The sequence below is a fragment of the Elephas maximus genome, chromosome 7 (assembly GCF_024166365.1).
Source record: "Elephas maximus indicus isolate mEleMax1 chromosome 7, mEleMax1 primary haplotype, whole genome shotgun sequence".
Taxonomy (NCBI): domain Eukaryota; kingdom Metazoa; phylum Chordata; class Mammalia; order Proboscidea; family Elephantidae; genus Elephas; species Elephas maximus.
Genome location: NC_064825.1, coordinates 125,880,131 through 125,904,790, shown reverse-complemented (window position 1 = coordinate 125,904,790; position 24,660 = coordinate 125,880,131). Strand labels below are relative to the sequence as shown.

General features: G+C 44.7%; 2 protein-coding genes across 4 annotated transcripts; one reads left to right on the top strand and one right to left on the bottom strand.

The window, feature by feature from the left end:
- Positions 1 to 105: 105 nt before the first annotated feature.
- TTC9C (tetratricopeptide repeat domain 9C) lies at positions 106 to 13,233 on the bottom strand. The gene is made up of 3 exons (XM_049892262.1): positions 12,617 to 13,233; positions 6,188 to 6,370; positions 106 to 3,673 (listed from the first exon to the last, which is right to left on the bottom strand). Exons 1-3 carry the CDS (start codon positions 12,852 to 12,854, stop codon positions 3,579 to 3,581), a joined length of 516 nt encoding a protein of 171 aa, XP_049748219.1. The 5' UTR covers positions 12,855 to 13,233; the 3' UTR covers positions 106 to 3,578.
- A 1,601-nt stretch (positions 13,234 to 14,834) lies between these two features.
- HNRNPUL2 (heterogeneous nuclear ribonucleoprotein U like 2) lies at positions 14,835 to 24,614 on the top strand. 3 transcript variants are annotated; one of them, XM_049892259.1, is made up of 14 exons: positions 14,835 to 15,417; positions 17,489 to 17,624; positions 17,908 to 17,984; positions 18,192 to 18,331; positions 18,609 to 18,699; positions 18,788 to 18,909; positions 19,121 to 19,384; positions 19,561 to 19,683; positions 20,429 to 20,557; positions 21,118 to 21,286; positions 22,655 to 22,855; positions 23,858 to 23,931; positions 24,193 to 24,300; positions 24,420 to 24,614. In XM_049892259.1, exons 1-14 carry the CDS (start codon positions 14,880 to 14,882, stop codon positions 24,501 to 24,503), a joined length of 2,256 nt encoding a protein of 751 aa, XP_049748216.1. In that variant the 5' UTR covers positions 14,835 to 14,879; the 3' UTR covers positions 24,504 to 24,614. The 3 variants fall into 3 exon arrangements, with proteins under 3 accessions (XP_049748216.1, XP_049748218.1, XP_049748217.1); XM_049892260.1 differs by having other exon boundaries at positions 14,837 to 15,417; positions 18,797 to 18,909; XM_049892261.1 differs by lacking the exons at positions 23,858 to 23,931; positions 24,420 to 24,614 and having other exon boundaries at positions 24,193 to 24,286.
- The last annotated feature ends 46 nt before the right edge of the window (positions 24,615 to 24,660 follow it).

The following is a 24,660-nucleotide window of genomic DNA, read 5'->3' as shown; positions in this document are numbered from 1 at the left end:
TTAAAAGGATGAGTGCAATACATTTGTAAAATATGTTTTTAAACATCAATTTTATTTTTTCTTCACTGACACATAAGATGATAGCTTATGTAACATCAAGTCTATATATAAAAACAAAATAAAATCATAAAGCAAAACTTGCCCAAAGCAAACAGTACACAACCACGATATTTTGTTCACAAACCTAGATGTAAAAGAAACTTAAGAAGCTTGGGAAAGGAATACAATAATTAGTTCTGTCCTTGGATAGCATAAGTTTATTTGGTAGAGAAACTTCTTGTCACAAGCTGATGGTTGTGTTCTTTAAGGGTGTAGGGAGGTACAAAGAGGGGTCCAGCTCTTTGGGAGATGTGACTGGTAAAGTGAGAATTGAGGTACGTTTGCCAAAACTAAGGGTTTTTCTTTTTTCCTCTGTAATCTCTTTTGTGCTTATATGATAGCTAATAACACATACTTACTACCTCCACTCATAAAGGTAGAGGTGGTGCTATATGGTCTCATCTACTGTGTTGTTGTTAGGTGCCGTTCAGTTGATTCCGACTCAACGACCCTATGTACAACAGGACCAAACACTGCCCAGTCCTGCAACATTCTCACAAGTGTTGCCATGTTTGAGCCCATTGGTGCAGCCACTGTGTCAATCCATCTCGTTGAGGGTCTCCCTCTTTAGCTGACCTTCTACTTTACCAAGCATGATGTCCTTCTCCAGGGACTGAACCCTTCTGATAACATGTCCAAAGTACATGAGATGAAGTCTTGCCATCCTTGCTTCTAAGGAGCATTCTGGCTGCACTCTCCCACAACAGATTTGTGTTTTTCTGGCAGTCCATGGTATATTTAATATTCTTCTCCAACACCTGTAATTCAACGGAATCGATTGTTCTTCAGTCTTCCTTATTTATATAGTCCAGATTTCCCATGCATATGAGGCAATTGAAAACATCATAGCTTGGATGAGGTGAACCTTAGTCCTTAAAGTGACAACCTTGCTTTTTAACACTTTAAAAAGATCTTTTGCAGCCGATTTGCCCAATGCAATGTGTCATTTGATTTCTTGACTGCTGCTTCCATGGGCATTGATTTTGGATCCAGGTAAAATGAAATCCTTGACAGCACAGTAGGAAAAACTGACAGACACATGGTGACCTACTGCGTAGTACCCACAACATTGTGGACATAATCCACAAAGAGTAAACAGAATGACAAAGGAGCTCCAGTTGATGGACATTTGTACTGAGCCATGACTGTACCAGACCTGCAACCTCACCCAACATGGCATCCAGAGTTCCATTTGTCCTTAAAAGGCACTAAGGAAGGAAAGCCCTTCCTCATTCTTTCCCTCCTCTGTAAGGACCTGTAGTCTTACAAAATACAGACTGATAAGTAAAAAATAAATTTATGATTTTATCCTGCTCTATGATGGCATTATTTCTGGAAGACTTGATCTGTCTTTCCCATGTTTTTTAGAGAAATGAGCATACTATAAATATGCACCTACTAAAAATTTAAATGTTTACTTGGGTGTTTTTTTGGCACAAAGTCTTAAATATAAGGATCAGCACAAAGCTGGTTCCTATGAGGTAGAAGTTAAAGATGTCCCAAAAGCCCAACTTTTCCAAATGGCTGTACCACTCTATCAACAATTTCTCCTCCCCTTTGGTGCAAAGAACAGGTTAATCCCTGTGGCTTAAGCCTGTTTTCTTCCACCTTCAGGACTTGTGCCTTCTGCCATCCTCATCATGGCCAAGAAATGTCCCACTTGAGGGGCCATTATCCTACCGTCCCTCTCTGACCTCTTCATCTTTGATAAAGCACTGACATCCCCTTCCTAATAAACAGACCTTTTGAGTTCTGTACATGCTTGACTCCTTCCTGAACGGTTTGGACGGACAAACGGAGGCAGAGGAGGGAGCTAAAGGGAAGGCATTTGGAACAGCCCCTTGTCTGCATCTTTAGTTTCCAACAAAGAGACTTGTTCTTATTCTCTCGGTCTGATTAGCTGGTTGCTGGGGAGGTTAAAGTGCTGGAGTGTAGACAGCACATTGGATGGTGTGACTAAGAGGCAGTGCATAAGCTTCAAATCCTGATTCTGTCACTGAATATTTTATAAGGATCAGGACAAAGCTGGTTCCTAAGACGCGGAGGATAAAGACTTCTCAAATATCCAAGTTTTCCAAACTGCTGTCCCACTCCATCATCTCTACCATCAACTACTCCTCCTCCCCTCAGTACTCTCCCTCCCATCTTTGGGGTCCATAATTCGCTGCAACAGCTCAAAGAACTAACAGCATCAAGGAAATGGCTCACACAGTTGTGGGTGAGGTGTAGGCTTCTCTCAGTCCATGTGGCTGTAGGGGCTGACAAACTCAAACGACTGGCTCACAAGACTGCGGAAGCTGGCAAATCAGGTCAGATGATGGGCTGTAAAGCCTGCCAATTCCAGAACTGGCAGCTCAGACAGCAGGCCTCTAGCTCAAGTCCTGTGAACCGGAGGTCAGATGATAACAAATGGAGGCATGATCCAGATGCAGAGAGTTTGAGAGCCCTGTCAGGGCACTCACATATATACCTCGGATGCAGGCCACACCCAAGGGAAGGGTGTAACTTGAGTAAGGGTGGGACTTGAGTCACGCCTGCCTACAAGGACAACCATACAATATTGGGAATTATGGCCTAGCCAAGTTGACACATAACCCCAACCATCAGAGCTTCCATATACCTTATTTGCATAGTCCCCCTCAACCATTGTGTGTGAGTCACAAAAACCATGGCTAGAAGGGCCACATTAAGTAATTCGCTGAACCGCAGGTCTGAAGGGTTATTAAATAAATACTTAAATGCTTGACTTCTGAGGTTTTAAGATACAATAGTTTAATGGAAAAAATAAATAAGTATATGATTTGAGAATGAGCAACAGCAAAGACTAGAAATTACCAAAAGAAACAAAAGGAAACATTTTTGTAGGGGAAAAAAGAATCTCAATGTCTGTAGATATTAAGGAAAATAAGGAATTAATTTAACCAACGATGGTTTAATTATATTCACTGATTTCATTTTAATGCATTTGGGTCCAATTTATACATTTTTAGTTTCACAAAAAAATATATCTCCCAATTTGTGGCTGTGTAACTTTGGCTTTGGGCATCTGAGGAAACGAAACAAGGAACTGCTTTCCACTTGTCCTTACTATTCCACCCTCTGCTACCCTTCTCCTCTGTAAGTACCACTAACAACATCTACTATTAAAATCGAGGCCACAGGTATGGCTAATTCCACCCATAGCTGATAAGCATTTTCTGGTAAAAATACTTCCAAAGGTAACGTTCTGGTGAAAACGTTTCCCAAGGTAAAAACCCCCAAGAATAACGTACTGAAAACAATATAAACACACAGATGGAGAGACAAAAAAATGACACAGACTGTATAAATCATAAAGAGTTTGTGCAGAACTGGAAACAACAGAAGTCCACGTGGGTCAGAGGTGTGGGGTTAATTTCTCTTGCTGAGGCTCAGGTTTCCCCTTGATGGATCTTTAATGGTCCACCCAAGTTCAAGTGAAGAAGCATCTTTCTTCTTTCTTAACCAAACATGCCCAGGTAGAGCTGCTTCTCTTTTCGCTGGTAGCTGCTGAGCTCTGACTGTGTCATCTGGAGGTACCGCCGGACATTGGCATCTTGAAAGAGGATGGAGAAGGCGATTAGAGACAGATCATAGCTGTACCCTGAGGAAGGGAAGGACTGTTATCACACTCCAATTTTTTCCTGTCCCTCTAGGACTTGAATATGTCACAACTATTCTATGCAGCCCTGGTGGCCCAGTGCTTAAGAGCCTGGCTGCTAACCAAAAGGTCGGCAGTCTGAATCCACCAGCCACTCCTTGGAAACCATACAGGGCAGTTCTACTCTGTTCTATAGGGTCACTATGAGCTAGAATTGACTCGATGACAACAGGTCTATGCAGCAGTAAATCTCATTAACACCACTGAATTTTTAAAATCTGTGTGTGTATAAGAGGTAGGCTGGTTGCTAATTTTATGATGAAAGGAATGTTTGAAGAAAAAGCTATTATAGCTGGGCCTCTAAAGATATTATCCATGTAGATGGTACTCATCTATGTATTTGAAGGTAATAAACATGAGTAAATAATTCATGTTTTATATTTTTATTAATTCATAGTAACTTTCTCCATACATTTACATTAGTGAGATTTTACCACATTGCTTTTGTTTAGGGGGCATCTGCTTCTAGCATCTAGTAGCTGCTCTAAGCTAGAATGCAAAAAGAGAGACAATTTTCGGTGTTGAGTCAAGCAACACAGCCGTCTGTCTGTTACCTGTTTCTAAGGTATCTTTTTGCCTTGGAAACAAAGTACCAAGTCTCAGATTCCTTCCAGTAAGCCTGCCCTTTCTCTAGCTAAAGGATAAAATGGTAAAGCAAAGGCCAGACGCCAGCTGGAGGGCTGGCAGAATGAGGATTATCAAGTTTATTCACTGGGACCCTGTGGTGTAATGGATCACTTTTATATGGACTTTTTCACCACGGTCTTTTAACTCCCACCAAATGACTGGGTGGGACTATGCAAATAAGGTGCTTGTGGCCCATCAAGGGGATTAGAGAGATTTCTAATAATGCAAATAAGGTACATGGCACCCTTGTGGGGATGGGACCATGCAAATAAAGTGCATGGAATCCTAACGAGGGGGTTGGTCAGTTTGCCATCCTGCGACGCTTAAAAGAAAGCCAATCCCAGAGCAGAGGGGAGAAGCTCACTACCACCAAGAAAGAAGAGCTAGGGGTGGAGCACATCCTTAGGATCCAGGATCCCTGCACTGAGAACCTTCTAGACCCAGGAGACAGAGCTATATCACCAGAAATGGTGAGAAGCAGCAGCAGAGAAACACTGGCAGCAAAGGCAGCAGAACCATGAGACAGTAGCGTGGGCTTCCTGGCCCATGGAGTGAGAAAGCTGAGTGCCTTCGGGCAGGAGGCTTGCTGGCGGAGTGGGGTGCCTATGGGCACTTGTTGGCAGAGCTGGCCTCACTGACCCACAGAGCTAGAGAGCTAAGCGCCTTTGGGCCGAGACTCACTGGTGGAGTAGGGTACCTCTGGGCACTTATTTGTGGAGCTAAAGAGCTTTTAACATTTGCCTGAGCAAGGCAGAGGCCGGGCCCGAGGGGTCAAGGCAGGGGTTGGTGGGTCCGAGAGGCGGAGGGCCAGGGAGTAGGCCTACCTATGAGCACAGCCCAGAAGCTATCCTGACCGAAGAGCTGTATCCTGAGTCATTCCTGATCCTGAATTGTAACCTGTTACTTCCCTAATAAACCCCATAATCATGGGTATTGTCTGTGAGTTCCACTGCAAGGAATTATGGTACCCAGCATAGAAGTAGAGAGTACTGTGGGAGGGACAGCTGGTGTCTGAATTGGTAGCAAGGCTGGAGAGAGGAGATAACGTCTGACCTCCATCTCACAGGGCTCAGCTTTGGGCTGTTCGCACTGAGGATTCTCCACCCGCTTTGTGAAGTTAGACAAGGTCTGATGTCCCCACGCCATTCTTACAGACCTAGATCCTATTCCAGTCATGTTCCTAAAAGCTAGGAACTGACCCTTGAAAAACAGCCCTTTAACATCCGTTTCACTAAGTGAGGGAAATTATATACACAAATAAACGAAAAACCAAACCAACTGCTGTCAAGTTGATTACGAGCCGTGGCTACTCGTGTGTGTCACAGCAGGACTGTGCTCCGTAGGATTTTTGGGGGCTGATTTTTCGGAAGTAGATTGTCAGGACTTTATTTCAAGGTGCCTCTGGGTGGACTCAAACCTACAACCTTCCGGTTAGCAGCCGCCCACGTTAAGTGTTTGCACCACCCAGGGACTCCATGTATATACATATATGATGTGCCTATATATATATCCAGGTGTGTATATATCTATATACACATTAAACATTTCTGGAGAATAGACACAAAATTAATATTGCTTTCTCGTGGAGACAAGAACACAGGGGTGGGAGAAGGTCTGCTCATTGTACATCTTTTTATCCTTTTGAACCCTGTGATTGTATTACCTGTTCAAAAAATTCAACACATTGAAAAAAGCAAAATAAAATAAAACCCTTTTCGCACAGATACACCTCAGCAGGACAATTTTTTTTGTCCTCACCACTTCAATCCCCTTCCCTCTCACCTTTTGGCTGTCTATTGATGGCGGCCAGGAGGTAGTGCCGAGCCTGGTCATAGTCCTGCAGATGGAAAAAGGCCACTCCAGCCCGGTACAACGCCTTAGCATTATCAGGCTGTCGTTCCAGAACTTTCTGACTGTATTCCTTTACTCGTTCATAGTTCACTGGCTCCATCTGAAGAAGGCAGGCTAATGGGGCCAAATGAAAGGGACAAGAGGGAGGAGGGCCTTATTATAGTCAATTCTACTGACCAGCTGAAAGCAGGACCAAACATCATATGATACCATCACCATTCACTCATTCGACAAATGTTTAAGTGTCTACCACATGCCAGACACTCTTCCAAGCACTTGGGATGCAGCACTGAATGAAAAGGTTTTCATACCTTACAGTCTACTGAATGCCTACCAGAAACCTAGTGTTGGGTTAGGCCCAGCTGTGAAACTAATAAGAATGCACTTTCAAATTTATTTTAAACTCTCTTTCATCATGTCTCTTCCGCCCAAGGCTCTCTGGCCTGAATCCCCCATTTCACCAGTTCCTGTAGGACAGCTTTGATAACAACAATAGCTTCAATTAATTGTGTAAGTAAATAGCAAGCACTGTGCTTTGCGGTTAATAAACACTATTGTTTAATCTTTTCATCAATCCTTTGGAATAGGCAAGTGTTCAGGTCAGTGTTCTGCCTTTCTAAGAGAAAGGAAATGAATTTCCTATATCACAACTGTGGGAATTAAGCATACTACTATTAAGTTATACAAGAAATATAACCAAAATGTCCCTTAGAAGCAAGGATGGAGAGACTTGGCTTGCTTAGTTTGGACACATCATCAGTAAAGACCAGTTGCTACAAAAGGACATCATGTTTGGTAGAGGCCCAGTGAAAATGAGGGAAACCGTCGTCAGTGAGATGGACTGATGCAACAGCCACAACAATGAACCCAAATAACAGTGATCACTAAGAATGGTACGGGGCCAAGCAATGTTTCGTTCTGTTACACATAAGATCACCACGAGTCAGGGCCAACTCAGGGCAATCAACAACAGCAGCTGAGACATCCAAGACGCAGGGCTGATGAGGATATTAACGTGCCTGGGCTATGTTTGCATCTCCTCTACAACATCTCCACCAAGTGGTCATATAGCTCATACTTAGTTCTCCAAACCAATACCCCTTGCCATTGAGTCAGTTTCGCCTCATAGTGACCCTATAGGGTTTCAAGGCCGCAGTGTTTACAGAAGCAAACTGCCACACCTTTCTCCTGCAGAGCAGCTGGTGGGTTCAAACTGCTGACCTTTTGGTTAACAGCCAAGCACTTAACTACTATGCCACCAGGCAGGGCTCCTTAGTTCTTCAGTGGTCACCTAATTCATCATCCTAGCTTCATTCATTTGATAACTAGTTATTGAGTATGGACTATGTGCCAGGCACTGCGCTAGAAACAGGAAATAAGAGAAATAAGACAGGCATCTTGCTGATTAAACAAGAAAGAATACACATTAAACAACTAAATTAATTTTGAAAAGTGCTCCCACCAAGCACCCCAAGTAGAGGCTCTACAGATCAAGTCCACCTGGAAAGTAAAGATATTTTCAAGGAACCATCTCTAGAACATCTCATTTCCTTGATTTCTGGTCAATTCCCCACTGGATATTCTATTCTCTAATAATGTCCATGAAAGCCCCAAAAACTTGACTCCATCCACGTAATTAAGGTCAACTCTACTCTGAGGAGGCAGCTCTTCCTTGGTCGTATTTTGAGTGCCTTTCAACCTGGCAGGCTCATCTTCTGGCACTACATCAGATAATGTTCTGCTGCTATTCATAAGGTTTTCACTGGCTAAGTTTTTTCAGAAGTAGACTGCCAGGTCCTTCTTCCTAGTCTGCCTTAGTCTGGAAGCTCAGCTGAAACCTGTCCGCCATGGGTGACCCTGCTGGTATTTGAATACTGGTGGCATAGCTTCAAGAATCACAGCAACACACAAGCCCCCACAGTATGACAAACTGAGAGACGTGTCGGGGTACTGGCCATTTTGAAATAGACAATCATATGGCCTACTATGCCGGGAATGACAACTTGAAGACAACTTCAAAAAACATTTCAAGATCTATCCTGAAGGGCAACGTGTCAGTGATAGGACAGTATCCATAAGCCTATAAGGAATACCAGTTAATACTACCATTATTCAAATTTATGCACCAACCACTAAGGCCAAAGATGAAGAAACTGAAGATCTTTACCAACTTCTGCAGTCTGAAATTGATGGAACATGCAATCAGTATGCACTAAGAATTACTGGAATGCAAAAGCTAGAAACAAAGATAAAGAATCCATAGTTGGGAAATACAGCTTTGGTGATAGAAACTATGCCTGAGATGGCATGATATAATTTTACAAGACCAATGACTTCTTCACTGCAAATACCATTTTTCATGAACATAAGTGGTGACTATACACATGGACCTTGTCAGATGGATGGGAATACAAAGGAACGAAATCGACTACATCTGTGGAAAGAAATGATGGAAAAGTTCAGTATCATCAGCCAGAACAAGGCCAGGGGCCAAGTGCAGAACAGGCTGTCAATTGCTCATACGCAAGTTCAAGTTGAAACTGAAGAAAATTGGAACAAGTCCACAAGACCCAAACTATGACCTTAAGTATATCACATCTGAATTTAAAGACCATTTCAAAAGTAGATCTGATGCGTTGAACACTATTGACTGAAGACTAGACGAGTTGTGGAATGACATCAAGGATATCATACATGAAGAAACCAAGAGATCATTAAAAAGACAGGAAGGAAAGAAAAGACCAAAATGAATGTCAGAAGAGACTCTGAAACTTGATCTTGAACGATGAGTAGCTAAAGCAAAAGGAAGAAATGATGATGGAAAAGAGCTGAACAGAAGATTTCAAAGGGCAGCTCAAGTATTACGACACGTGCAAACACGTGGAGATAGAAAACCAAAAAGTAAGAACATGCTCTGCATTTCTTAAGTTGAAGAACTGAAGAAAAAAATTCAAGCCTCAAGTTGCAATATGGAAGGATTCTACAGGGAAAATATTAGCGCAGGAAAGCATTAAAAGAAGTTGGAAGGAATACACAGAGTCATTATACCAAAAAGAATTGGTCAATGTCCAACCATTTCAGGAGGTAGCATATGATCAGGAACCGATGGTACTAAAGGAATATGTCCAAGCTGCACTGAAGGCATTGGTGAAAAACAAGGCTCCAGGAATTAACGGAATACCAACTGAGATGTTTCAACAAATGGATGCAGTGATAGAGGTACTCACGAGTCTATGCCGTGAAATCTGGAAGACAGCTACCTGGCCAACCAACTGGAAGAGATCCATGTTTATGTCTATTCCAAAGAAAGGTGATCCAACCAAATGTGGAAGTTATTGAACAATATAATATGCAAGTAAAATTTTGCTGAAGATCATTCAAGAGTGGCTGCAGCAGTACAACGACAGAGAACTGCCAGAAATTCGAGCTGGGTTCAGAAGAGGACATGGAATGAGGGATATCATTGTTGATGTCAGATGGATTTCGGCTGAAAGCAGAGATACCAGAAAGATGTTTACCTGTGTTTTACTGACTATGCAAAGGTATTTGACTGTGTAGATGATAAAAAATTATGGATAACATTTCGAATAATGGAAATCCCAGAACACTTAATTGTGCTCATGAGGAACCTGTACATAGATCAAGACGCAGTCGTTGGAACAGAACAAGGGGATACTGCGTGGCTTAAAGTCTGGAAAGGTGTGTGTCAGGTTGTATCCTTTCACCATACTTATTCAACCTGTATGCTGAGCAAATCATCTGAGAAGGTGGACTGTGAAGAAGAATGGAGCACCAGGATTGAAGCAAGACTCATTAACAACCTGCGTTATGCAGATGACAAAACCTGCTTACTGAAAGTAAAGAGGACATGAAGCACTTACTGATGAAGATCAAAGACCACAGCCTTCAGTGTGGATTACACCTCAACATAAAGAAAACAAAAACCCTCACAACCGGACCAATAAGCAACATCATGATAAATGGAGAAAAGATCGAAGTTGTCAAGGATTTCATTTACTTGGATCCACAATCAACACCCATGGAAGCAGCAGTCACGAAAAATAAAAGATGCATTCCATGGGGCAAACGTGCTGCAAAAGAGCTCTGTAAAGTGTTAAAGAGCAAAGATGTCACCTTGAAGACTAAGGTGCACCTGACTCAAGCCATGGTGTTTTCCATCCCTGGACAACAAATAAGGAAGATCGAAGAACTGACATCTTTGAAATATGGTGGTGGTGAAGAATGATGAATATAATACTGACTGCCAGAAGAATGAACGAATCTGTCTTGGAAGAAGTACAACCAGAGTGCTTCTTAGAAGCAAGGGTGGCAAGCCTACGTCTCACATACTTCAGACTTGTTATCAGGAAGGATCAGTCCCTGGAGAAGGGCATCATGTTTCATAAAGTAGAGGGTCACTGAAAAAGAGGAAGACCCTCAAGGAGATGGACTGACACCGTGGCTGCAACAAGGGGCTCATGCACAACACTGATTGTGAGGATGGCGAAGGGCCGGGCAGTCTTTTGTTCTGTTGTACACAGGGTCTCTGAGTCGGAACCGAGTCAGCGGCACCTAGTAACAACAATAGCGTCCATTGGTCTGCAATGGGAAATTAAGCTCTGGCTACGACTCCCCAGGTTTAATTTTAGTTCCACTACTTACTAGCTGTGTGAGTATTTCCTCATATGTGTAGTGTTTAAACAGTGTCTGCCATGGGATTTCATAAATGTCACCTCAATGAGTCCTACCTTACAACCCTCTTTAAAAGTGAACATCATCTAACTAGTAAAAAATGTCTGCCTTGAGCATTATGCTATCTATATGGGATCAAATTGACAGGAACCTTAGCTGGCAGTGAATTTATGTTAACAAGGGAGGAAAAATTCATTAACACAGGGTGAGAATGGTTACATAACTTGAAGAATGTAATCAACGTCTCTAAATGGTACAAGTACAAACTGCTGAATTCGTGTTTGTTCTGCCTGTATATCCCAAAAGCTACAAAATAAGTAAAATTATATATATATATATACATATATACACACACAAACACACACACACACATATACATATAAACTAGTACTTGGCACATAGAACAGAAGTGAACACCCCCATGCCTGAGGCTCTCAGGAGTCTCATTTTCTACTTTATTCTTTCTCACAGTACTTATCACCCTTTGGAGCCCTGGTGGCACACTGGTTAAGAACTTGGGTGCTAACCAAAAGGTGGACAATTCGAAATCACCAGCTCTTCCTTGGAAACCCTATGAGGCAGGTCCACAGCAACGTTTTTTTTTTTTTTTTAATCACCATTTAATATATTACTTATGTTACTTCTTTCGTTTATTGCCCGTCCATCTCTCTTATTTGAATATATATTCAAGATCCCATGAGCATAGGGATCTTTGTTTTATTATACTATATTCTCAACATCTAACAAACAGTTGGGGACTTGAAGGAATTGAAACATTAGCAGCTATAAGTCTATTATTATTTGAATCAAAGAGTAGTGCACTCCTAGCGGACATATACTGTTAAAAAAGCTAGGTTTTCAGAGGACCATAGCTAATGGGTATTGTACTAACGTAAAAAAAAAATTACTCTTTTAAACAACCACTGTTGTTATTGTTAGTTGCCGTCGAAATAACCATTAAGAAGTGTGCAAACTACTTCTAATCATTTCTATGACCCCGACTTGGGCTGTCAGAATGTTTGAGCTAATTTCATTAGCTCTATGGTTAATCTACCTGCCATAGAATTGGCCTAAGAAATCTCCTTCTTTCAGTGGAATGATCTGAGTGATGCTAGCTCTCTTAACTCAAGGCCATCTGCAGATCAAAGATACCAGTTATTCAAGTTACCATCCAGCAGATTTATAAGGAAGAAAGTTAGGAAAAGCAATCCAAAACATCAAATATCGATGGCTTACCTCACCAGCTGAAGCACTGGCTTCTTTCCCACATATTAAATTTCCCTTAAAGAATCAAGACCCTAACCATAAGTTCAGTATTTTCTCTACAGTGTGCAAAACTCCCTAATGCACGGCTACTCAAACTACATGGCCATCCGCATCACCTGGGAGCTTGTTAGAAATGGAAATTTATAGGCCCCCTCGGAGCACTAAATTCGAATCTCTGAGGGTGGGTCCCCAGAAGTTGTGTTAACAAACTCTAGGTGAAGTTTGAGAAGCATTGCTCTATACAAACTCAATCAGAACCCCCCGGATTGGAAATAATATTCCAATTCATGCCAGGATAACCGGATGACAGTAGAAAAGCACGTCAGTGCCATTTTCCTGTGTTCACAGGTTTTCCTGTGTTTGTCTTGATACTCTCCACCCAACCTTCAGCCCTGCTCTTACCAGCTAGATTGTTGTAGCAGTCAGTCTGCGTGGTATGCAGCATGTTTTCTTGCTCAGATGTGAGAGCTGGGCCCTGAGGTCCTAGATTAGGTATCGGGGAGGGCAGATTTGGGTCCAGACCCCGCAGCTGTAGCAGGGCTCGATGGTATCTACTCACTGCATCTCGGTATTTCCCTTCCCGGTAGCGCTGGTTCCCTTCCTCCTTGTACAGCTGAGCCTCCAGCAGGCGCTTCTCCATAACTCTTTGTCGCTCAGTACTCCTTTGGAATTGGTATGTGAAAGAGCAACTGAAGCTCTGGGAATGGGAGCAAAATAATTGATTTTGGTAGCCGACTTTAAGAAGGCAAGAAATTATCCTTCTCCGGGATGCCGCCCAGGTTAAGTGAGCTTTGCTTGTTTCTACCACAGTCCCTTCCTCTCCTCTCCACAGTACTTTCAATCTCCAAAAATGCAGGAACTAATTAGGAAAAGGATGTGGGAATAGGAAAGCTAACGATGAATCGGATCCTAAAGGAGTAGTTCCGCGGTGAAGACGCCCCTGCAAAAGCAAAGGCCCTAAGGAATCGTGGCAGGCGTGCGAACGCCGGTGAATTTGCTTCCTTCTTTCTTTTGGACACACCCCGTGACCCGGAAGTGGAAGGAGGTAGGCTGGGAGACTGCTGAAAGACATCTAGAGGGCTTGCCTCCCTTCTAGCCCTTTATTTACACTTCTTTCCACAAATATTTATTGATGTCTGATAGTGCAGTAGAGCCCTGGTGGCACAGTGGGTAAGAATTTGGCTGCTAAGTTGTAACCGGGACAGTTCTACTCGGTCCTTATAGGGTCGCGATGAGTCCAAAGCGACTCCATGGCAACGGGATTTTTTGTTTGTTTTGGTCCCTAGCGCAGTGGTTAAGAGCTTTGCTGCTAACCAAAACCTCAGCAGTTCGAATCCACCAGCCGCTCCTTGAAAACCCTATGGGGCAGTTCTACTCTGTCCTATAGAGTCGCTATGAGTCGGAATCGACTCCACGGGCAACGGGTTTGGTTTTTCGGTTTTGGTGCTGTGAGCTGGGGAACCGATGTGAATGAGGTCCGTGCATCCCAACCCACAGCTCGCGACTAAAGCGGTGGTATAAGTATCTCGGCTGCAAGTCCACCAAACCGAGCCGCCCTCTGCAAATGCCTAAGTCCGGAAGTATTGAACCAGGGTTTACAAACGGGAGCCCAGAAACTAAAGGGTCACGTCTCCCAACAGTGCAGTATCCAAAGGGTCGCGTGTATTGCGTCACGGCGCCCAATCAGAAGCGGCCCCGCCTCTCCAGCCTCCCAGGCGGACCAACCTGGCGGGGGGGAACTCCGGGCACTTCAGCCAATTGGAAAAATACGAACGATCTCAGATGTCCAATCATAACTGCAGATAACTATTAGAGCCGGCCAATGAGAGAAATGAAAGGCGGGGTGGGAGCGTCTGTTGCTGGGCAGAAGTGGAAGCCTTAAGAGGAGCCCTGGGGGTATACCGTATTCCATGGTTCTGGAGCGTTCTTTTCCTTACTAGGCAGAAAAACAATTGCTAGTAGGCTTTTATGTTGCAACAGCTTCCCTTATAACATATTTTAAAACAAGTGGAGAACGACAGCTGTTCTTACTCTCCACAATCCTATGCACGCAGTCACTAGGGAATAGGGACTAGGAAGCAAACTCTAGGGGCCGGACGGGAAGTCGAACGCGACTAAGGGCGGTGAGAGAGTGGGAGGGGCAGATAAGACGGGTGCTCCGGGCGGTTGCGCACAAACCTCGGCTGGAACTACGAACACCCAGGCGTGTACACGCTTCCGTGCTACGAGGCACTTGAGCCGCAGCCAGCCTTTCCTGTCTTGACCTCCGGTGCGGCTGCGCGGTAAAGCCAGCGGCGGCGATTGGCCCAGGCGATGAAAGGGGGCGGGAGGAAGAGGAAGGGGAAATCCGGCATCCTCCGCGCGCGCCCGTGGTAGGGAAACCGAGGGGCGCAGGACGGGAAACAGCTCCCCATCGCGTTGTTAGAACCTGCGTGGGCCGAAAGTGGGAGGGGAGAAGGAAGGGGAAACAAACACTACGTAGTGGAGACTGTGCGCGGCCCTCGCTGCGTGCGTGCGTTCGTGCGTGCGCTCGCTCGCGCGGGCTCAGGGCTGGCTCGTGAGGCGGAGGCGGAGGCGGGCGGCGGCGGCGGCGCCTGCGCGGTCGGGCTCGGTCGACGGTTCGCAGGGGAGGAGGCGGCGGGAGGCGGAGGAGGCGGCGGCGGCGATGGAGGTGAAGCGGCTGAAAGTGACCGAGCTACGGTCGGAGCTGCAGCGACGGGGTCTGGACTCGCGCGGCCTCAAGGTGGATCTGGCGCAGCGGCTGCAGGAGGCGCTGGACGCCGAGATGCTCGAGGACGAGGCTGGCGGTGTCGGGTCCGGGCCCGGCGGGGCCTGCAAGGCGGAGCCTCGGCCTGTAGCCGCGCCGGGCGGAGGCCCGGGCGGGGACGAGGAGGAGGACGAAGAGGAGGAGGAGGAAGACGAGGAGGCACTGCTTGAGGACGAGGACGAAGAGTCACCTCCTGCTAAGGCTTCGGGCCAGGCCGCGCAGCCGCCGCCGGAGCCCCCGGAGGCGACAGCCGAAGAGGCCGCGGCCGACCCCGATGCTTCCGAGCAAGCGGCGGAGGCCACTGCCGGGTCAGGTGGGGTAAATGGTGGCGAAGAGCAAAGCACTGACAAGAGGAAGGAAGACGAGCCCGAGGAGCAGAACGGGGACGAGACTCCGGAATCTGAGGCGCCGGGTGACAAGGCTGCAGAGGAACAGGGTGAGGAGCTGGCAGCGGAGCCCAGCTCCAAACTGCCGAATGCGCCCCGATCCAGTACCCCGCCCTGCATCGTGGGGTTGGACCCGTCGTTCTTATTGCCTGGAAGTGCAAGATTCCCATTGCCATTTGTGGAACTCGCCGGGAGGTGGATTTCAGCACCTGCCCACCTTTCTGAGCAGTTTGGTCTCCTCTGGTGGCCCCGCTCGCTGCAAGGGAAAGATTGCTTTAACTTGCTTCGTTGGTGGTAGTGAATGGACGTGAGTGATTATGGACGTGAGTGGTTTTGCACGCGAACTGCTCGTGAGCTACCTGTGGAGCAGCCTCCCGCGGTTCTCATTATCTTTTCCAACATGCTGAGGAATTGACGGCCACAGGGACAGCCAGACCGACAGTTGGAAGCTTAGGTCTTTAGGCTGTCTGACTGTTGACGTTTTTGTCATAAAAAATACTGAGCAGTAAACTAAGTTCGTCAGAGTCTGCTCCATGAAAAGCACATTGCTAGAGGTTGAGCCACACAGTAAATCGGGAAATCTAACCTTGTTCTTGTTTTAGCAGCAGGGCACAGCCTCCAGTGTGAGGGTGTCAAGTTTAATAGTTAACTAGTGAACAGAAAGTCTTAATCTGATATATTTAGGATAAATCAGTTAATCTTACTTGGCTGGAGCTTTTACTTGCCTGTATTCTTACCTTTAAATTAATTTTCCCATTGAGTTGCTGGATGGGCATATTTGTAGATCTGGCTGTATACCTGTGTCAGCCTTTTACATTTCAAGTCCCTGACTTCCTGAATTGAAATGATACTGAGGTGCTGGTGGGTCCATCGGGTAACCTTGTGGAAGAGACTGCAGAGTTGCCCCAGGGAGATAGTGAACTCTCTCACTTCTTTTGAAGGGGTTGGATAGTTAGAGCCGATCCATAACACTATCTGTCAGAGTAGGGAGGCAACCTGGAGCAGTTTCCAAGTGTTACTGTAAAGTGGGTTGCCTTAGTTCTTTTTATAATACATTTTTAGGTTGCTACTGATTTTCATGGTATAATTGGAACCCACTCTGTGACAATCACATGCAACTTGCAGATTGTTTGTCCTCTGTCCTGGAACAAAAATCCCATTACATAACTTTTGTATTATTCCAAATAGCAGATAAGGAAGATGTTGAGGATAAAGGACAGCTTTAAAGAAATTATTATTAAAAAACCATCTCAGTGTTGCAAAATACAAAAGTCTAAGGAAAAATTCCAGAGTGTTTTCCTCTTGTAAAGAATGTTGCTAAATATAGGAGAACACCTTTCTGCCCCAAATTATGTGCAGTAAGAGTGCAGTATTATTTATGGATCTCTTGTGACTTAACGGCTTGCTCTTGGAACTTTCAGTAAATTTTCATGATGAAAATCCAGCTTTGTGTCATGCACCTGAGTCCATTTGCTGCAGAAGTCAGGCCATGGTTGTGCGTTTTAAAGATGGAAAGACAAACTCTAAAAAAAAAAATTGAGGCTTCTGTATCGTGAAGCTGTGGAAGTGATGGAAAGTATGTGCTAATCACTTAAATACAGATCTCACAAGAATGTAAACCTGTAACAACAAAAAAACCAAACCTGCGGCTGTTGAGTTGATTCCAACTCACAGCGACCCTATAGGATGTAGAGCTACCCCCGTGGGATTTCCAAAGCTGGAAATCTTCACAGAAGCAGACTGCAGATTAACCTATAAAAGTTTTTTTTTTTTAGGACTTAGAGGGTATTTGTTTTTATGTCATTGATAGGAAAATCTGCAGGTTTGACCTGATTTAAGCCAATACATTCAGAATGCACATATTGTCCAGTTTTAATCTATTGTTTAATTCACTTGTAATGTTCAGTGTTTTTTTTGGTCTTTTTTTTTTTTTTTTAATAAAATCCCAGCCAATGGCAGGAAGGTGATCTTTGGAAATGAAAGATTTTGTGGCTGTAGTGGGAATAACCTGGCTATTCTGGTTAGACAGATACTCAGACCCCCCTTTAATTTCTGTTGGTTCTGAGCTAATTCTACACTCCAGTATAAAAACTGCTGATTTTCTTTCCCTCGTTTTTGTAGGAGATGACCAAGATAGTGAAAAGTCAAAACCAGCAGGCTCAGATGGTGAGCGGCGGGGGGTAAAGAGACAGCGGGATGAGAAGGATGAACATGGCCGAGCTTACTATGAATTCCGAGAGGAGGCTTACCACAGCCGGTGAGGGAAACAGTCCCTTTCATTGAAGGGAGTGTCTGCTCTGATTTTGGTGTACCTGATGTTGATTGGAGAGTCTGGAAGGAGGGTGGATTAAAAAATGGAATAGGTTTTTATAGGCATAAGTTTTAGATTGAATCTACCCTGGAAAGCTCCTGTTGCCCTTTCTTATTTGTTGAAAAAAGCTGTGTGCTGGGATTTTATATTCACTGATCTCTTAAAACAGATGCTCTTCAAAGAAGAGGGCTGTGGTTACATTGTATTTGCTTTTCTTTCATGTGTATAGCTCAAAGTCTCCACCGCCCCCTGAAGAAGAGGCCAAAGAGGAGGAGGAGGATCCAACTCTTGTGAACCTGGACACATGTATGTATAAAACAGGCAGATTGGGTTGTTGTTTTCAACTAAGAGTGATTTTGGAGATTGTAACATCAGGGCTTGCAACTTAACTTCTAAGATATTGAGTATGTGGGAGACTTTGTATCCATTCTGGACAACTGGGTATATTTGGGCCCTGTTGGTGGCTTTTAAGTGTTGGGCACTGGAGTAAACTGATTGCTTCTTTCTTAACAGATACCTCGGATCTCCATTTTCAAGTGAGCAAAGACCGCTATGGAGGGCAGCCACTTTTCTCAGAGAAGTTTCCTACCCTTTGGTCTGGAGCAAGGAGTACTTACGGAGTGACAAAGGGGAAAGTCTGCTTTGAGGCCAAGGTAGTATATACATTTTATTGAGGCCATTTATATGTTAATTTATCCATCGGTATTGTATTAGTGCAGAAGAAGACAGCATCCTTTTTACAATTACCTTGGCATCATTAGCCAAGAAATAAGCCCCATCGCTTTGGTATAAGTTCAGTGACAGTTGTTACTCTGATGTTGAGTGGTGATATTTGTAGTTTTCAGCCGCTATAGAAACATTGTTTTTCTAACTCAGACATTGCTCCTGGGTTGGGCAGAGTATCTGAGAATTCCTTTCTGACTTGGCCAGGTAACCCAGAATCTCCCAATGAAAGAAGGCTGCACAGAGGTTTCTCTCCTTCGAGTTGGGTGGTCTGTTGATTTTTCCCATCCACAGCTTGGTAAATTATTTCTTAAATTTCTTCATTAATGTTTGCTACCATTTTGCTTACTCTGTGGAGAGTTTGGGTTTAAAAACTAATTTGTCAGTTTTTCTAGGTGAGGATGAATTCTCTTATGGGTTTGATGGACGAGGACTTAAGGCAGAGAATGGACAGTTCGAGGAGTTTGGCCAGACTTTCGGGGAGAATGATGTCATTGGCTGCTTTGCGGTAAGTCCTCCTGAAAGTTGTGGGTCAGTATCAGCAAGTGGATAGAGGGCACTGGGGGTTCAGTTGTGCTACCCATCAGCTGCTGACTTTTATGCATTTACTGCATTGCTTGCCTATTGGTGTTGTACAGCAGCCTGAGTCAAAAAAAGTTGTTACATTTAATCACCCTTAAACCCTGCAAGCCCGTAAGTGCTCTTGTCCTGTGTTGTAGAATTTTGAGACTGAAGAAGTAGAACTCTCTTTCTCCAAGAATGGAGAAGACCTTGGTGTGGCATTCCGGATCAATAAGGAATCCCTGGCCGACCGGGCCCTCCTACCCCATGTCCTCTGCAAAAATTGTGTTGTAGAATTAAACTTTGGTCAGAAAGAGGAGCCCTTCTTCCCACCACCAGAAGAGTTTGTGTTCATCCACGCTGTGCCTGTTGAGGAGCGGGTGCGCACTGCAGTCTCTCCCAAGACCATAGAGGAGTGCGAGGTATGCGAAACAATAATGCAGGAATGTAGGGCTCTCGATCTGCAGTGGTGGGTGGGTACGCTCTCCCAGGTCTCCTCAGAGCCGAACTGGGGCAAGGGAGGATGTTCTTGAACTGGGCTGGATAAACATAACCCTCACTTATTTTTCCTTGTATTCATGGTTCTGTTTACCTGCAGGTGATTTTGATGGTGGGACTCCCTGGATCTGGAAAGACCCAGTGGGCGCGGAAATACACAAAAGAAAACCCTGAGAAAAGATACAATGTTCTGGGAGCTGAGACTGTGCTCAGTCAAATGAGGGTGAGTCGCAGGGGGAGATGAGTCAGCTGTAGTATTTGCTCTGGTGGTACCAAGAGACTCAACCTGTCCCCAGTGGAGTTAGTCTTTGCAGTGTCTGAGAACAAGGGTCTCAGAGATAGAAAAATGAGTTGTTTTTTTTTTCTTAGTTCTTATCATGCTTTAAGTGCAAGTTTACAAATCAAGTCAGTCTCTCATACAAAAACTTATATACACCTCGCTGTATACTCCTAGTTGCTCTCTCCCGAATGAGACAACACACACTCCTTCTCTCCACCCTGTATTTCCCATGTCTATTCAGCCAGCATCTGTCCCCCGCTGCCTTTTCATGTCCCCTCCAGACAGAAGCTGTCCGCGTAGTCTCATGTCTCTGCTTCATCCAAGAAGCTCACTCCTCAGCAGTATCATTTTCTAGTCCCTGTCTGAAGAGTTGGCTTTGGGAATGGTTCCTGTCTTGGACTAACAGAAGGTTTGGGGACCGGGGGCCACAACCTCTGGGGTCCTTCTAGTCAAAATGAGTCTTTTTAAAATATTTCTCTAAAATAGATTTGTTTCTCTCTGCTGCATTTTCCAGTTTCAAAAAGCAGGTGAAAATCTGTAATACATCCATATTGAGACTGGAATAAGAAAGAATAGATGTGATAGCTTTGGTGGCATTTAGGGTGGTGACAACGTACCAGTGACTTTTGGGCTTTAATTTGCAGCATAACTTCTTGTGTTTTTCTTCACTTCCTCTCAAACTCACCAGATGAAGGGGCCTGAAGAACCAGAGATGGACCCCAAAAGTCGAGACCTTTTAGTTCAGCAAGCCTCCCAGTGCCTTAGTAAGTTGGTCCAAATTGCTTCCCGGACAAAGAGGAACTTCATTCTTGATCAGGTATTGTTCAGACATTCAGAAGAAACCTGATTTTATAGATGATCCAAAGATGAAAAATTTGGCATACATTTAATATGGCAAAGTTGTCAAAGTAGAGTGCGTATGTAGAGAGAGACCGAGTTAAGGAATAGAATCAGGTCACCGAATTCTAACCAACTTGGTTGTGTGTTATGTTTGTAATTTTTTTTTTTAAATAAGAGATAGCTCTCGTTAATGTTTTTGCTGGAGTGTACAGACTCAGACTATGAAACAGTTAACGGGGCAATGGAAAGAGCGTTGGAGCTTGTTGAATTCTTGGCTCCAGCACTTAGTAGATTTGTGGCCTTGGACAAGTCCCTTCACTTCTCTGAGCCTCTGTGTTCCTGATGTGCAAAAGAATAATGTCAAGAGCCAATTTTCCTGATGTGTAAAATGTAACAGTAGTTGTCAAGTAGAGTTGGAAGAATTAGAGCTTGTGTATATATAGTTCTGTAACCTGGCATCTTGCCTAAAAAGGGTTTTGGTTGAGTTTGATTAGTAATTGTTATCCCTAAAACGTCCATTCTTATCTTTGTTTCTAGTGTAACGTGTATAACTCTGGCCAACGGCGGAAACTATTGCTGTTCAAGACCTTCTCTCGGAAAGTGGTGGTGGTTGTCCCTACTGAGGAGGACTGGAAGAAAAGGCTGGAGTTGAGGAAGGAGGTGGAGGGAGATGATGTACCTGAGTCAATAATGCTAGAGATGAAAGGTGGGCTAAAATTCTACAAATCGGGGGTCCTCCCTGGTCAGCGTGCCCCTGATTGGGCCTCTCAGCTCCTGGAGTGATTCTCCACATCTTAAGTGTAAATCTGGAGAGCACCTTAAGGGGCAGGAGCACTTCCAGAGAGAATGGAGAAGCAGTAGCTCCTCCACCCATGTTGGATAAGAAATCGAAAAGGTTAAGATAGATCTCTGGGAGAATTAGAACTCAAGGGAAAGAGACTCACTGAGTCAGTTTTTCGTTCAGGAAGTATTGATGGATTTTGTTGATGCTCATGTATGTTCAGCACCGTCCTAGGCATGGGGGAATAGCAGAGCTCTGCTTTCATGGAATTCATATTCTTGAGGGGGGAGATTATTGTAGTTCAGATTGAAATGTGGTGGGAATGAGTGATCTCATTGATTCGTCTTGTTTTCTGGTAACATGTTGGGCCTGTTTTTTGTTTTGGTTTTTATTTGTTTTGGTTTTGGTGTCTGACTGAAATCTAATATTTCTATGAACTACAAAGCCTTAGAGCAAGGTACACGTGGGGCAGAATTAACCATCTTGGTTAACCTAGCTTTCAGCTATCTCTTAGAGAGTGATTTTCCCCTTGCTGCCTTTAGCTCTTGGCATCCTACCTGTCCTCTTGTCTGCTGGCTCTTCGAACTCTGATAATTCCCAGGCATGGGAGCCGGTTTACGCGTCTGTGAGCTTAATTCTCTGAGTTTACTCAGAATGAACTGTGCTAGTCCATCACTGATGATCAGGCCTCTGAATTCAGTTTCTTAAAACTGAATAATAATTGATTCATCTAAGGATCATGAGAGCCCGTTGAACCAAACCCCACTGGGACCCAGCCTCTGAACTTGATATGTAGAAACCGGCAATTGTACCAGCCCATCAAGTACAGCTGGTAAATGAGACCGTTGTACTCTTGTTTTCTGTTCACCTTGTGCAGATGAGTAGATGCCTTCAGGCTTAACTTCTCATTTTAAAAATGTATTTCCTAACATCTTATCTAACCAAGACCACAACTTTCTCAGTTACTTCTAGCCTCTGGCTACCTGCTTCTCTCCTGATAAGAAACACTAACCCAGGTCACTCTAATTTATCATGGATTACTTGAGAACTCGTAAATCTGCAGCTTGCAGATAGTCCTTTGCCTGGGGCTGTTACAGTTTAGGGAAAACTAATGGTGGAAAGAGTTAATTTGATTATTTATTTACACGTGAGTGGGTGTGAACCCAGCACATTTTAGTGCAATAGTAGGTGAGGCTAAGAAAATCTTATTCTTCTTGTAATAGAGTTTTCATAATGAGATCTTACCCATCTATGCACTTTTCAGGCCCACAAGCTTCTCTCTTACTCTTATAGCCAACTTCTCTCTGCCTGAAAAATGTGACTATATGGATGAGGTGACATACGGAGAGCTGGAGAAGGAGGAAGCTCAGCCCATTGTCACTAAGTACAAGGAGGAGGCAAGGAAGCTGCTGCCCCCCTCTGAGAAGCGGACAAACCGCCGAAACAATCGAAACAAGCGCAACCGGCAAAACCGAAGTCGAGGCCAAGGCTACAGTAAGTCCTGGGGACCTGCCAACCCCCAGCCTCAGTCTCTTCTTTGTGCTGAGTACAGCAGGACCCATAGGAGAAGGCCAGGGAAACCAAGTCAAGTTACTGACAAGGAGGAAGTGTCTTCTTTATGGAGCATATTGCTTCCTGTGCTCTTTATCCCCGATCCTCCTGCTTTCTCCATAACGCTTCAACTGAAGGCAGTGGTTTCATATGTTTGTTTCCTTGAAAAGTAATGTTTGAGCCTTCTCATCTGTCTTGTTTTCATTTTTACACGTGGTTTCCCTACTTCACTGTTCCAGTATGCCCGAAGGATTTGTGCAGTGAAGTTGAATGCTCATCTTAAGTTTTCTTGCTGCTTTCTCTATCAGATCAAACCCACTGTGTAGACCAAACAGTGAATGCATTATTCAGTTAAAGCAAGTTAGCAGCCACTTGTGGAATGAATTTTTACTCCAAGTATCTAGTTTGTTAGTTAAACCCTCTGCGAATTCGCTGCCCTTTTAAAATGTGCATGTGTAAGTCAGTAAAAATTTTGAGTGCCTACTGTGTGCAAGGCAACTGCGCTAGGTGCTGGGATTACAAACACTGGCCCTCAAGGGCCTTATTATCTAGAGTTTGTTTCAGTTCTGTAAAATGATGGGTATGGGTTATATGATACCTAAGATCCCTTCCAGGGCTGAAAGTCTGTGATTCTATGAATGGCAGTTTTTACACATGTTTCTAACTCTGCCACGTATCCTTTTGCCATCTTAAATGTTCTGCAGGAATTGGGGGGCTTCAAAAGCAAGGTGGCTTGGTTTTCTTATGTCTCTATTCTCTGCCCTCCCCTCTCAGACTTTTTAAAAGGTCTCGGCTAGTGCTTTAATTACCATTGTGTGAGCCTGATGGAAGCAGGCCTTCTATTCTCCCCAAATTGCCTTTGGCTCCAACTTTTTGATTTCCACTCAGACGTGGAGCCAGGACCCCATGCCAGCTGTCTGAGCGCGCTCTCCATTTCTCTTCCAGTGGGCGGGCAGCGCCGAGGCTACGACAACCGGGCCTACGGGCAGCAGTACTGGGGGCAGTCTGGAAACAGAGGGGTGAGTGCAGCTCTCCTTCTGCTCCTCCCTCTGGGCCGTGATAGCCATTCCTACTGGCTTGGGGGAGCAGAGTGGTTTGGGCTGTTTACTAGGGCTTAGGATTTTGCCCGTGTAATGTGTTCCTCTGAAAGAATTTATTCTGGGAAAATTAAACCTGTTTATATCGCCAAGCTAAGATACATCTCATTTAAGAGGGGGTCACAGTGGGGTATGATGCAAAAAGCCCACAAATCTTTGCTCCTTCTCTTTCTGTTTTCTCAGGGTTACCGTAATTTCTACGATCGATACAGAGGGGACTATGATCGATTCTACAGGCGAGATTATGAGTACAACAGATACAGAGACTATTGCAGACAATACGATCAGGATGTAAGTATCCTCTTAGGATAGGTAGAGGGTGAGGAGGCTGGACCAGAGGGGGATCAGTGTCGCCTCTCCATCTTTAGTCAGTTCTGGCTCCAAGTGATGGGGTTTCCCCTTTCTTCTAGTGGCAGAATTACTACTACCACCACCACCCCCAGGACAGAGACCGATACTACAGGAACTACTACGGTTACCAAGGGTATCGGTGAAGCCCCTGCCATTGTCGCCTATCAGCCATGAAGCTGAATCTCTGGGGGTGCCAGGCACCCGCCAAAATACAACCAAGGAAAACAGGGGCTGTTGGGGTGGGGCTGAGCTGCCGGGGAGGGGCGGTGGGTGGGGGAGGGTACGCAAGCCGGGGTAGGG